At 52.4% G+C, this 13684-nt stretch overlaps 1 protein-coding gene across 2 annotated transcripts in view; it reads right to left on the bottom strand.

Moving 5' to 3' along the window:
* The window catches only part of SETD2 (SET domain containing 2, histone lysine methyltransferase), a 51492-nt gene that overhangs the window by 10758 nt on the left and 27050 nt on the right, over positions 1–13684 (bottom strand). The window contains exons 12-15 of one of the 2 annotated variants that reach the window (XM_027670004.1): positions 12829–13482; positions 4210–4258; positions 3554–3737; positions 373–1072 (exon numbers count right to left, since the gene is read on the bottom strand). In XM_027670004.1, coding sequence (XP_027525805.1) covers positions 373–1072; positions 3554–3737; positions 4210–4258; positions 12829–13482 — 1587 coding nt within the window. The remainder of the gene's footprint in view (positions 1–372; positions 1073–3553; positions 3738–4209; positions 4259–12828; positions 13483–13684) is intronic. The other variant, XM_027670005.1, reaches the window with a different exon arrangement.

The following is a 13684-nucleotide window of genomic DNA, read 5'->3' as shown; positions in this document are numbered from 1 at the left end:
CTGGAATTGTTCAATATCCCCTATCCCTGGAATTGTTCAATATCCCCCATCCCTGGAGGTGTCTAAGGTCAGGTTGGACACGGTTCCCTCCTGGAGCAACCTGGAACAGTGAGAGGTGTCCCTGCCAATCGCATGGGGTGGGACTGGATGATCCTCAAGGTCCTTCCAACCCAAACCACTCCACGATTCACGATTCTCTAATTTACGGCGTTTGTAGACACAAAACACGCCAAAATGTGCTTTTCTCCTATTTTTGGGTGGGAAGCTCCCTGAGAAGAGCCGAGTAGATGCTCCCACATTACAAGAAGCTGCAAAGAGCGAGTCAGCTCCCTGTTTTTCCCCGCGTTCCACGCCCCCCAGGGAGTTTTTTACCTGGACGATGGGCGGGGTGGTCTGCGAGTAGGGCGAGGTGACGCCGTAGACGGTCTGGCAGGTCTGGCCCTGGTAGTAGATGGCGGGCTGGGACTGGGCGGGGGAGTAGGGCTGCTGCACGGCCACGGCCTGCTGGCCCGACTCCCACACGGGGCCGTAGCCCTGGCCCTGCACGGCCCCCGGCGCCGCCACCGGCAGCACGGCCACGTTGGGCTCAGGGTGCACCACGGCCTCGCCCGGCGCCACGTACTGCGGCGGCGGCACCTCCACGGCGGCGGCGGCGGCGGCGGCGGCGGCCACGTGCTGCACCACCGGCACCGGCTGCGCCGCCGCGCCCAGGGACGGCTCCACCGCGTGCCCCACCAGAGTCTGGGAGTGCTCGTATCCCGCCGGAGAGCACATGGAGTCCATGGAGGGCGTGGGCAGCAGCACCTTGCCGGCGTTGGGGTTGCTGGGGTCCACGTAGGCCTGCATGGGGTAGCCGGGGGGGTACCCCAGGAAGCTGTGGTGGGGGGTCCCGTAGCCCATGGAGTCGTAGGGGAGCGGGGACGTCATTCCCAGGTTTTGGAGCTGCTGCTGCTGCTTCTGGGCCTCCCGCTGGGCCACCTCCTGCTCGAAGAGCTTCCGGCGCTCCTCCGTGGAGAGCTTGTTGCGGTCCTTGGGACGCACCTTCTTCTTGGAGGACGCCGGCGTGTCATACCTGGGAGAGAAGGGAGAGGGAAAGGGCTTGGGAGACCCTGGGAAGCTGTGGGTCCGAGGCTCCAGCAGAAAAAGGACCAGGAAAAACCAGCAGGAAAACCTGGAATGCCCAGCAGCAGCAGCAGCAATTCCTAAAAACGCTCCTTTTTTTTCCAGCTGTTTGACCAGCTGTGGGAACTCAGGAGAGACACCCACTGGTCCTGTTTGTCCACAAGGAAGGAGCCAGGGCCCAGGATGTGATTCCAATGGACTGAGCAACTCCAGTCTGGGGCTGCTGGAGAGGCAAAGATGCCATAGGAATTGTCTGGAGGAGCTGCTGGGCAGCACCAGGATATCCAGAGAGGGAGGGAACACCTCCAGAGCCAAGAGAGCCCAAGGAAAGGGCAGAAGCAGGAGACCCTCTGGCACTTTTTCCCAAAGCAGGGCCAACAAGGAGCTTGGAAGAGGCTCCCAAACAGAAGGAGCAGCTCAAACCACGGCATCTCCACTCCCAAATTCCAGCATTGGGGCAGCATCCCATCCTTCCTACCTGAGGAACCCCCACTTTCCAGTGCCTAAAGGGGTTCCAGGAGAGCTGGAGAGAGGGACTGGGGACAAGGGATGGAGGGACAGGACAAGGGGGAATGGCTTCCCACTGCCAGAGGGCAGGGATAGATGGGATATTGGGAAGGAATTCTTCCCACTTGGCAGCTGCAGGCAGGACAAAGAACAAGGGAATCACAAGCAGCACATTCCTGTTTGGAGTTCTGCTCATTCCCAGACCACTTCAGCTTCAATAATTAACAGTGTGGATGGATTTTTTTAATTCTTTCAGAGTTTTCATCCCAAAACACAGAGCAGCTGGAGGGATTTTTCCAAGGAATTAAAGAAGTGGGGAAAAAAAAAAAAAAGCCAAAGGACTTTGATCAAAGCTCAGCCAAGGAAAGTTTCAGATCAAAGGTGGCGATTCCGAGATGTTCCGAGTGCGGCAAAACAGGGATTACAAGGAAAAATGCTCTGCAGCCTTAATATGACGGATTCTCCAAAGCATCCGGGACGTTCTCCAGATATCCTGTGACCCATTTCCATATCAAAAGCACACTGCTACCAACAGATCCACTTAAGCTGCTTCCTGGCATTCCCAGGATCCGCTAATCTGAACCTCATTGACGCGAAGGGTTTGATTTCCATAATTAAAGTCTTTCCTGGCACCGCCTGGAATGTTTAGAGGAGGAGCAGTCGAGGAGAAAACCGAGGGTTTAATGTTCCTCTCTCCACCTCCTGCGTTATTTTGCCTCATTAAATCCTTGGGATAACAAAGTGGGATGGTCAGAGTGGGGAGAACATTCCCAGAGAAGGATGTTGGTCCTTCACTGCTCAGGGACACACACAAGGAAGAGCCAGAACAGGCAACTCCTCCCCCCAAAAACTCCTTGTTCTGTTAAAACAACCCAAAAAATCCATTATTTATTTACTTCCCAGTGTGTTTCCACCCTGCCAATGCCTCATTCCAGGGGTACGGATTTCCCTCTTTGTTTTCTATCCAGATGTTCCCAACTCTCCCAGCACAGCTCCACGTGAGGAGCGAAGTTCCCTGGTCTGGCTGACTCGGCACCGATTGTTCCCTAATTACTGAGTGCCTTTGGATCCTATTGAACAGGGACAGCAGAAAACTGAACTTCTTTAAAGGAAATTCTGTGGGATTTTTCCTGCCTGGAACATGATCTCAAGTCTCTCTGACCTGCAAGACATGGAATGTTTTCCTTCTCCTAATCACAAGTCGCCTTCTCAGTCATGGAGTGGTGCCACCATTCCCAAGGGAAGGAGACACAGCACCAGCCTGGTGGGATCACACCTGCCTGGATTGTTGTCCTCACAGGAATATTTAGGGAATAACCCCTCGGTCAGGGAAGTTTTTTGTGTTAGAATTCCTGCCTGGCCTGGGCATTGCTCCCTCCTGTACAGGCAGGGCTTGTTCCAAGCTCAGAATACTGGGAAGAGGTGAAGGAGGAGAAAGGAATGGGTTTCAAAAGGCTCAGAAGATCTCTTAGCATTAAGAGGGCTAGACCCTGGAATTCCTGGATTCCCCATCCCTGGAAAGGTTCATAGCCAGGTTGGATGAGGTTTGGAGCCACCTGGGGCAGTGGAAGGTGTCCCTGCCCATGGCAGGGGGTGGCACTGGGAGATCTGTAAGATCCCTTCCAACCCAACCCATGCCATGATCCCTAATTTCCGTGCAAGAGCTGGCACAGCTTCCCTGGTCACCCACCCCTCATTCCCAAGCCATGCCTGAAGATGAAGGTGTAGGTTATCCCAGAGGGAAAGGCCACCAAACCCCAAGGAACCGCCCAACTCCGGCCAGGGAATGAATCGCACCCCGCACACGGGATTCCTCCAGGAGAAAATTCCCTTCTCCGGCCCTGGGTGACTTCAAAGATCACCAGGATCATTTTTCCAGGAGATTTCACCCGGGAATAGGACGGATCCCTGCCAGCCCACTCACCTGTCCTCCGGCCTCTTCGTGCCGCGCTCGTAGCCCGAGGGCGGAGGGGACAGCGAGTCCCGGCGTCTCTTCCTCTCCTTGCTCTGGCTCTGCCGCTCGGGATCCCGCTCCCGGCTCAGGATGGGGTTCTTGGGAGTAGGGGTCTGATCCCGGAGCCCGGCTGGATCCCTCCCACGGTCAGCTGTTGGGAAAAAAACAGGGAGAGAGAGGGAATTTTTGTAATTCAGAGTATTAACAGCTCCCCTCTGCTGAGGAAGCGGCCTCAGGTTGTGCCAGCAGAGGTTTAGGTTGGATACTGGGGACAATTCCCTCATGGAAAGGGTTGTCCAGCCCTGGCACAGGCTGGAGTCCCCACCCCTGGAGGGATTTAGAAGCCCTGTGGATGTGGCACTTGGTGATACGGTTTGGGGTGGCCCTGGCCATGCTGGGGGATGGCTGGATTGGATGGTCCTGGAGGGCTTTTCCAACCCCAGTGATTCCACGATTCTGGCTGTCCCACATCCCCCTCAGGGCTCCACATCCCACCACCCACTGCTCAGATGATTCCAAGGAGCAGGAATGCCGAGCTATGAAGGCAGAGTATCCCTGGACACCCCAACATGGGAAAATGAAGTGGTTTTCCGGGAGCAGAGTGATGGGAAGAGGGGAGGACGTACCACTGCTCTCCTTCTCCGCCTGGCTCTTCTTCGGGATGCGATACACCTCCTGTGGGAAAGCCACAAGCAGGGTCAGGCTCCAGCTACCCCCAAAAGCAACCCACATATCTACAGAGCTACAGAAATCATCACATAAACCAGAAATTTATGAGAAACCATCAAAAAAAAGTGTCTCTGGAAGGAAAGTTCTCATTTTAGGCAAATTATCCAGGTGCTTTCTATGTATTTCCTCTTTTTCTCTGTGTTTCCTTTGCTCAGTGCCTGATGTTTGATGGATTCAGGTGGAATTTTGGAACAAGGGCTCCATGAGGACCTGCAGGACCCACACTGGTCACATCCCACCAGGGGATACAAACCCCTGGACTTGCAGCTCTGCTGGAACAGTAACAAAATGATTTTTGCAACTAAAAAAAGCTCCTGTTCAGGTACAAAATTGTGCTTTTCTGTCTCTTATTTGCCAGCCCTGATGTTCCCACAAAGACTTGGGCCCTGAGTTGGACACTGTCCCCAAACCTAATCGTGGTGACATGAGGGTCTTCCACCAGCTCCTCTTGTTGTACTCCATGATCCCTCTGGGACCATTCCAATGGAGATATTCCATGGTTCTGGTTCAGCAGCTTGGAGAGACACGGTGCTGGTGGTTTTCTCATCTGCTCACCCTTCTCCCATGGAGCATCCCTGGGCTTCTCCCAGTTCCCTCCTCGCTGGGATAGGGTCCACCACGATTCCATGATGTTCCCCCAAATCCAGTGTGTCCCATGGGAGGAAAACCCCCAGTTCTGAATAACCCCTTGGACCAAGCTCCTGCTGGAGCTGCTGAGATCAGACACCAACACCCACCACTCTTCCCACAGCAGCAAATTCCACACCCTCTGCTCATCCAGTTCCAGGGTCCTCAACATGGGAAGGACGTGGAGCTGCTGGAGAGAGTCCAGAGGAGGCCCCGGAGATGCTGCCAGGGCTGGAGCCCCTCTGCTCTGGAGCCAGGCTGGGAGAGCTGGGGGGGTTCCCCTGGAGAAGAGAAGGCTCCAGGGAGAGCTGAGAGCCCCTTGCAGGGCCTGAAGGGGCTCCAGGAGAGCTGGAGAGGGACTGGGGACAAGGGATGGAGGGACAGGACACAGGGAATGGCTTCCCACTGCCAGAGGGCAGGGATAGATGGATATTGGGAAGGAATTCCTGACTATGAGGGTGGGGAGGACAGGAATAGATTTCCCAGAGAAGCTGTGGCTGCCCCTGGATCGCTGGAAGTGTCCCAGGTCAGGTTGGACAGGGCTTGGAGCAACCTGGGCTAGTGGGAGGTGTCCCTGCCTGTGGTAGGGGTGGCACTGGATGATCCTTAAGGTCCCTTCCAACCCAAACCAGTCTGGGATTCTAAAAAAGGGAAGAAGAGTCTGGAATGAGGATTAAAACCTCCCTAAGGTCCAGGTTTAACACCCTCATTAAACCCCACTGGATTACACAGGAACAACTATTCCAATGTCATTTTAACCAACTGTGTCTCCCTACAACCAAGAAATGAGTTTTATCAGCACATTTCCATGCTCAGTTGGATTTTTCATTGGAATATTCCAGCCCTCACAGTGTAAATCCCATTTTCTTAGTGATCCTCACGATCCCACAATCTGTATCCTGAGTTTTCACAGCATTAGTGACTCTCCAAGGACTGGGAGCTTGGACTAAAAAGCTCATTTTTGTTCAATTCCAGCTTTTACCAAAGCCTTGCTCTGTTCCCTTCCTGAAGGAATACAGCAATGCCCAAGAATTCCCAGTTATTCGAGGCAGAACACGATGAACCAGCAGGAAAAGGGAATTCAACCCAAATAAATCAACCCTGAACAATCCAAGGGAGAAAAGTGGAGGATCCCTGAGGGAGCAGTAGCTGCATCCCAAAACACCACCATTAAATCCTAAAAGAGAAGCTCAGTGTTCTAAAAATAAGGTGTTTTGTGTGGTGTCCTGAGATTGCAGCTTTCCCAGGGAAGGATTTAGGGACCTTGCCTAAAATATCCTTTAATTTGGGACATGGATGAGGCAGAAGAGGGGAAAAAATAGGGAATAAACTGTTCCTGGGGGGTGAAATCTGCTCCTAGTTGGGTGTTTAAAGCTTTACCTCAACTTGACTCCCAGTTTTATATAATATCCTGGGGTTTTTTAAATTCCTTGATTTTTGGGGAATTAATTACCTGGGGTCTCCACTGGGCTCATCAAAAATGTGTCCACCCCCAGCACTGGATTTAATGACACCCCAGCTTTGAGATTCCCACTTTTTTAGGGAAAAATCCACCTCCCCAAGGGCTAAGAAATTCCATTTTCCTTGAGTGAAATAAAAGGAAGGATAAAAAAACCCTGTTGTGGTTTGTTCACGAAGCAAAACCACTTCAAAAGTGCTGCTGAACGTTAAAAAAAAAAAAAGGGATTTTGGCCAAGATTTTTGTTTCATAAAAAGGATTTTTTGCTTTTCTGTGGAGCCTCAAAAGCCCCACGTGAGGTTTGAAGCATCTCCAAAGATGAAAGGCTTTAAAATGGTGTAAAAAAAGCTTTTTTTTGGTTGTTCTTATTTATTTGCACGTTTGCTATGGATTAAAGGACCCCAAATGCAGGGGTGTTTTTTAATGAAACGCAGAGAAATGAGGGAGCAGCTCCGTGTTTGGGGTGGGAAGAGATGCAGGAGGAGCCTACAATTATATATGTATTAATTATAGATTATATATGAAATTATATACAAAATTGTGGAATCATGGAATGGTTTGGGTTGGAAAGAACCTTAAAGCTCATCCAGTTCCACCCCCTGTCACGGGCAGGGACACCTTCCACTAGCCCAGGTTGCTCCAAGCCCCATCCAGCCATAATATATCTATTTATTCTTATTTTTCCATATAATTCCAGAGCTCTGGATGCCAGGGATGATTTCCCCTCCTGTGGGAAGGAGGTGACCACAGGGGCAGGTTCTGAAGCCCCAAAATCATCCTCCAGCAAAGGAGTTCCTCTATTTTTTTTCTCTCTGTCCCACATCATCCCCCTAAAAAAATCACTCCCAGAGAAGCACATCCATGAAAATCTCCCTGGGGCTTCCCAAGTGCTGTTCCCAGGAGGAAAGGGATGATGAGGAGCCACCAACCACAAGATGATGGAGGAACAGCCAAACAGCTCAACGACAATGGAACAGAAGGAAGATGAACTACACCAGCCTTCCCAGCTCCTAAAAAGGATTTGTCCCAATAAATGGCAGGATGGGGAATGGGAAACTACTGGGAAAAGGGTCAGTGGGAACAGGAGGAGGATAAGGACCACTTGAGTAAGTGGAATTGGGAATCATGGAACTGCCACTCCTGCCACGCGTCGCTTTAGGTTCACCAGGACATTGGGGGAACCCATTCCAGGATCCATTCCAACAAACTGGCCAGTCCCAACCAAGGTCCAGGAAGCCCAAAATCCAAGAGAATTATGAGCAGGGAGTGAGCTCTGTCCTGCCAGGGAGCAATTCCAGCTTCACCCAACGGCTCCGGAGCCTCCAGTGCCCGTCTGGGAAGACGGAGCAGCAGAGGCTTTGAACCAGCAATAAACATGGGAATATGTCAGGATTGCTCCATGAAAACCAGATGCTGGTCAAGCCAGGCCGGGGAAACTCCCAAGAAAAGCCTGTTTTATTTTTGGAAACGGAAGCTGCTGGCTCGGAGCTGCCCAGCTCCTAAATCAATCCTAACGGGTTCCAAATGGCTCCCGAGATTCCAGCACGGCTTTGAAGGGACTGCACGGAAAATGAGAGGCAGAAAGCAAAGTGACACGAGTCTGGTAGGAACAAAAGTGAGGGGGAAGCGGGATTTGGGCTCTCCAGATGCAGGGACAAACCACCCTCGGGTTGGGAAAGGGAAAAGAGCGGCAGGATGGACTCAAGACTCAAAGGATGCAGTGGAAGGAAAGGAAGTTGTGCCTCCATGGAACCTTCTCCACAAATCTGTCCCTCAGCTGCCAGTTATCCCTGACTTAATGGCTGGAGTTAATGATCCTAGAGATCTTTTCCAACCTTAAGGATTCCATGATTCCATCCAATGATTCTATGAACTTCTGTTGACTTCTGAAGGAACACCACGTGACCGAATCCATCCCCTTCCAGGTTGGATCCTCTTCCTTCCCTTCCTCCCTCCTGCTCCTCTCCTCTCTTTCCTCTGCAGCTCCAGTAGAATCCCAAGGGATGGAGGAGAGCAAGAGAAAGGACTTAATGCCACGAGATCCCTGTTTGGAGGCCAAAGAATCCCACCACAAACAACGGCCTGGCCGCTCCCCAATCCCATTGTTTTCCCAAATTATTTCTTGCTCTAAGTCACAACGAATTGTAAGATTCCCAATTAAAACACGGGATGTGCGTGCCGGAGACAAAGCCAGGAACTCCAGGATGGCTTCACTGGGAAGAGCATGGGCAAGAGGAGCTTCACAGGACTGTCCTACCAAGAGAAGTCAGGATGTGACTTGGGAAGAGCATCTCGGGGGAAGATGGATCTTGGCTGGCCTGGACCACCCAAACCCTGCTGTCCATTTCCAGACAGAAACAGCCTCCAGGGGAGGTTTAGGTTGGATATTGGGAAGATTCCTTCATGGAAAAAGGCTGTCCAGTCCTGGCACAGGCTGGAATCCCCATCCCTGGAGGGATTTCAAAGCCCTGTGGATGTGGCACTTGGGGACACGGGTCAGTGGTGGCCTTGGCACTGCTGGAGGACAGTTGGACTTCATGGTCCAAGAGGGCTTTTCCAGCCTTAACAAGTCCCTGCTCCCACGATTCTTAAGCTCTCAGATGGGTGTTTCCATGGCACAGAGAAACCCCACCCTGGCCAGAGTCAAGGTGACGACTCGGCCTTGACCTCCAAGTCACTGCGAAACACGAGGCCAAAGTGTCCAACTGAGACCTTCTGCACCCAAGGGTGGCTCTTCCACAAGATTTTTCCTAAAATCAAGACCTTCTCCAACTCCTAAGGACAGGAGCTGTGGATCCTCTGATCCACAACTCCTCCCTGCCCCCTTCCCAGCAGGTGAGGGGCCTCCTCTGCCCCCTCAGGGGTGGGAGAAGATTCCCAAAGCTCTGTCCCACCTGCGGCAGAGCCCAAACGTGTCCTCCTGTCCCTCAACCTCAACTGCTCAAACCTCAGCCCTCAAAAGGACGTTGAGAGAACCTCCCCAGGCTCGGCCCTACGGCTTGTTCTGGTGATTCCAAGAGGGTGGAGCACCAGGTCTGGTGGCCACGTGTCACCTCCACCATGGATGTGTCCGCACGGATCGGCCCCTGGAGCCTTACCTGAGCGCAATCCTCCGGCTGGAGCGGGCTAAGGGACCTGGAAGAACCACGTTGAACCACCACCTGTGCCCTCACCGGGTTGTGCCCCACTGGGAGTGAGTTTTGAGCCTGGGAGAAGCCGTGCGGCGCTTCCCTGGACAGCGGGAACGGCGCCCACGAGCCCGGGCTGGAAACTCATCCCGCCGGGAATGTCAGTGTGTGTCGTGCCGGGTGTGTGGGAACGGCCAACACTCCTCACTACGGAGTGTTGGAGCCCTGGAAGGACTTACAAGTCCTGTGTGTAGAGGTAGAGAAAAAAAGAGCTCACTTAATCCTTTCATGCCAGGAGTCGGGATTTTCCCGGAGCGACGTCCATTGCCGGCAATGGACGCACCAAAATAACGTCGGCATCCCCGAGTTAACCACCTCTGTCCTCCTGGCACCTATCACACTGCCATGCATCAGCCAGCTTCCCAACCATCTTCCCGGTTCTTCACGCTATGGCCTCTCCCTTCTTCCACACGGAGTTGAGGAAAGGAGACACATGGGGAGCTCCAGGCTGCCCTGAGAAGCTGGATGGAAACGGTGGAAATTACAAGGGGATCATCAGCAAGACTGGAGAGGACGTTTCAGACCCCCCCACCCCGCCCCAGCCACTGGCAGATGTTCCACCACTCCAGGAAAACCAGCTTTTAAAAAGCTTGGATGTGCTGGAAAAGGCACCTGGGGGTGAGTTATCCATCCCCGTTCCACCTAAAGTGCTTCCAGCCTGGGCTTGTCTTTTAGACATTGGCACATCAGGTGAGTGTTGGACAGAAGCAGTTAACTCTTAAGAGCCACGAAAAAATCCAGGACACAATAAATTCCCAGCTCACAGATTCCCTACAAGCGTTTTACGGGAGAGAAACGAGCTGTCACAACCCCAGGTCAGGATTCTGAGGGTTTTTTTGGGGTGGATTTGCTGGGATTACAGAAGCTCATGAGATCCAACCCCATCCCTACAACCAGACCACCACTGCAACGACCCGAATTAATTAAACACACAGAGAGGATGGGAATCCACATTTAAAACTGGGAACGTGTCGGGATTCCACAGCCCAGTACTGGCCTCCAGCAAAGCTCTGCAGACACCAAGGCTGAGCTTCCCCAAGCTCAAGAGAAAACCCAAATCTTGGGGTTTAAGCATCAGGTTCAACTCGGTTCCAAACCAACGTTTTGAAGGAGTTTTGTGATACTTCCCACATTTTATTACTGGTTTTCAGCAGTTTTTCCGTGCTGGTTCCAAACACTGAGTCTGGATACCCAAAACAAGTCTGAGTGGGCCTGACTTAACTCTCAAACAGGTTGGACTTGTTGACCTTGGAGGTCTTTTCCAACCACAACAACTCCCTTGGCAACGGATGGAAAAGGACTTTTTTCCATTTCCTCCATAAATTCAACCTGACAGCGTCGCTTTGATGAGAAAACCACATCAATATCAAGAGCCTACAAATTAAAACCTAGGAAATGATCCACTTGGGAAAAAAGGGGGGGGAGGGAAAGAACCAAAGCACAACCCAACTTCTCTAGAGAAACGTATTTGAGTTGTCTCCCTTCTTCCCCCACTGACATTCAGGGCCCAACTGATGGCACTCAAAATGTTCAAGAGTCTCTGATTCTTCTGGAAAATTCAGATTAAGGTAAAATTTCCCTTAAGTCTCCCCCATTTATAAATCCTGATGTTTGTAGCTCCAAAGCAGAGGTCCAGGAGCTCAGAGCTCCTGAGGCCTCCTCCGTCTGCGCTGCACAATTAACGCCCGTTATTTTAATTAACCTCTTTGAATCAATGCCCATTATCAAACTCGAGGGGTAAATGGACTCTTTAGCTCTGTGATGCCTCATTTGACGCTTTAAACTCCTGCCAATAATTAAAGTTGGGCTGATGGTTGATTAAGAGAAGGGCAGGAGACCCTCCAAGGCCTGTCCCGAGCCCCCCCGATGACGGAAGCGCGGCAGCACCTTGGATTCCTGCTGGATCCTCAGCAACCACTGTTTTTACGCTCATTAAAGGGGTTCCCACCCCTCATGCTCTTGGATATAAGGAATTTAAGATAATGTATGGAATATAATCCTAAAGAAGCAGCAGATGAGTGAAGAGTTTCCAAAGATCTGAAGAAACCCAGGAAATGAGGGAAGCTTTGAGTGGCGACTTGGATCCATAGAGCCATGGAATGGTTTGGGATGGAAAGGAACTTAAGGATCACCCAGTGCCACCCCCCTGCCATGGGCAGGGACACCTTCCACTAGCTCAGGTTGCTCCAACCTGGCCTTGGACACTTCTAGGGATGGGGCAGCCACAGTTTCTCTGGGAAATACATTCCAGTCCCTCTCCACCCTCACAGCCAAGAATTCCTTCCCCATATCCCACCTATCCCTCATCTTTTAATTTAAAACTGTTACTGGAACCTCACCCTAAAAGCTGTTGGTTGAAGATCAAGTGGCCAAATTGGCCACCTCCAGGGACACGATTCCAGAGGAGCCACCAAGCCCTTCTCTTAGGAAGTTTCTGCTCAAGGAAGACTTTGATGGGAATGAAACCGCTCAGGTCTCAAATAACACCCCAAATCCGGGTGTTTCCCTGATCCAAACACCAACTGCAAACACCCAGCACGGCCTTCAAGGGAACACAACGTGGCCAAGAGACCCATTTCTGGAGGCTCCACACGTTGCAGATGGAAAGCAGATGTTAAGAGGACAAGAAATCCTGAGAATGTTCAGATCATGGAATTCAGAGAATCCTGGAATGGTTCAAAGATTGGGAGGGACCTTAAGGATCATCTTGTTCCACCCCCTGCCATGGGCAGGGACACCTTCCACTAGCCCAGATTGCTCCAAGCCCTGTCCAACCCGGCCTTGGACACTTCCAGGGATCAGGCATTTGGGAGGAGCCTCGAACACTTCCAGGGTGGAATTTAGGAGTAGACAGTCCATCAATTTACTTCAACACTGAGGGATTTGCCCAATTCCACCCAAAATGCTCATGGTGCTACCTCCAGCCTCTTTTCCCGATGAGATGAGAAGGGAATCTCAATCCCTCAGAGCTGCCCTTTCCCTGAACAGCCTAACAAACAACAGGATAACCATCTTCGTGTTCCCAAACCAAACTATCTCCTGATTCCACCATCCAACATCTGGAATTCTACTGCAACTCACACTGAGCAACCAGAGGATCTACATAGAAAGCACTTTTTGTGTAGAAAAGGCAATTTTAGTTGTCAAACAATTACCAAAAGACATAAAATTCACCCCACTTGCACCAAACCACCACAACTCCATGTTTTTCTCAGGAAGTTGGAGCCAGAGGTGCCTCTTACCTTGAGCTCCTTCCAGCTGTCGAGCAGCCTGGTGGCCAAGTCGCTCACATCCACGATTTTATCCGTTTGCTCCTGGCTCCTCTCGCTCTCCACGTCGGACACGCCCTCCTCCTCATCCTGGGACGGCGTCTCCATGGCCATGGGCTCCTCCAGCTTCGCCCCGTTGCTCTCCTTGGCCTCGGCTTCGGGCTCGGCCTCCAGCTCCACAGGCTGGGCTTTGCTGCTCTCCACGGGCGCGTCCGCGGCGGCTTTGACCTCCTGCTGCTGCTGCTGCTGTTGCTGCTGCTCCTCCGGCGCCTCCACGGGCGTTCCCTCCAGCTGGTCCAGGTCTTCCTTGCCCTCCTTGCCTTCCAGCTCGCTGGTGGTGTCCGAGATGGCGCTGTCCATGCTGTTCTCGCTGATGATCTTCAGCCTGCGGAACACCAGCTTCTTGGGGGTGTCGGCGTCCCCCTCGGAGCTCTGCTTGGCGCCGATGTCGGGGGTGTTGAGGGGGGTGTGGGCGCGGGACGTGTTCTCGCTGGAGTAGCCGTCGCCCTCGCTGAGCTGCGGCACCGCCGTCTTGGTCTGAGCCCAGCGCTGGATGATGGGCAGCACCTTGCTCTCCTCCAGCATGTTCTTGGTAGGGATGGGCAGCAGCTCCAGGGTCTTCATGATCTAACGGCAAAGGCAAGCGGGACCTTGTTAAAACCGTCGGGATTTAAAGCTCTGTCCAACCTGGAGTTATTTCCTTTTCTCAAGAAGAACTGACCGAGATTATCACAGAACCCCAGCATGGTTTGGGTTGGATGGATCTTAGAGTTCACCTCATTCCAGCCCCTAGATGGAACCTTCCACTAGCCCAGGTAGCTCCAAGACC

Source organism: Corapipo altera, unplaced genomic scaffold, assembly GCF_003945725.1.
Source record: "Corapipo altera isolate COAL_440 unplaced genomic scaffold, ASM394572v1 298, whole genome shotgun sequence".
Lineage (NCBI taxonomy): Eukaryota > Metazoa > Chordata > Aves > Passeriformes > Pipridae > Corapipo > Corapipo altera.
This window is presented reverse-complemented; position numbering and strand designations above follow the sequence as displayed.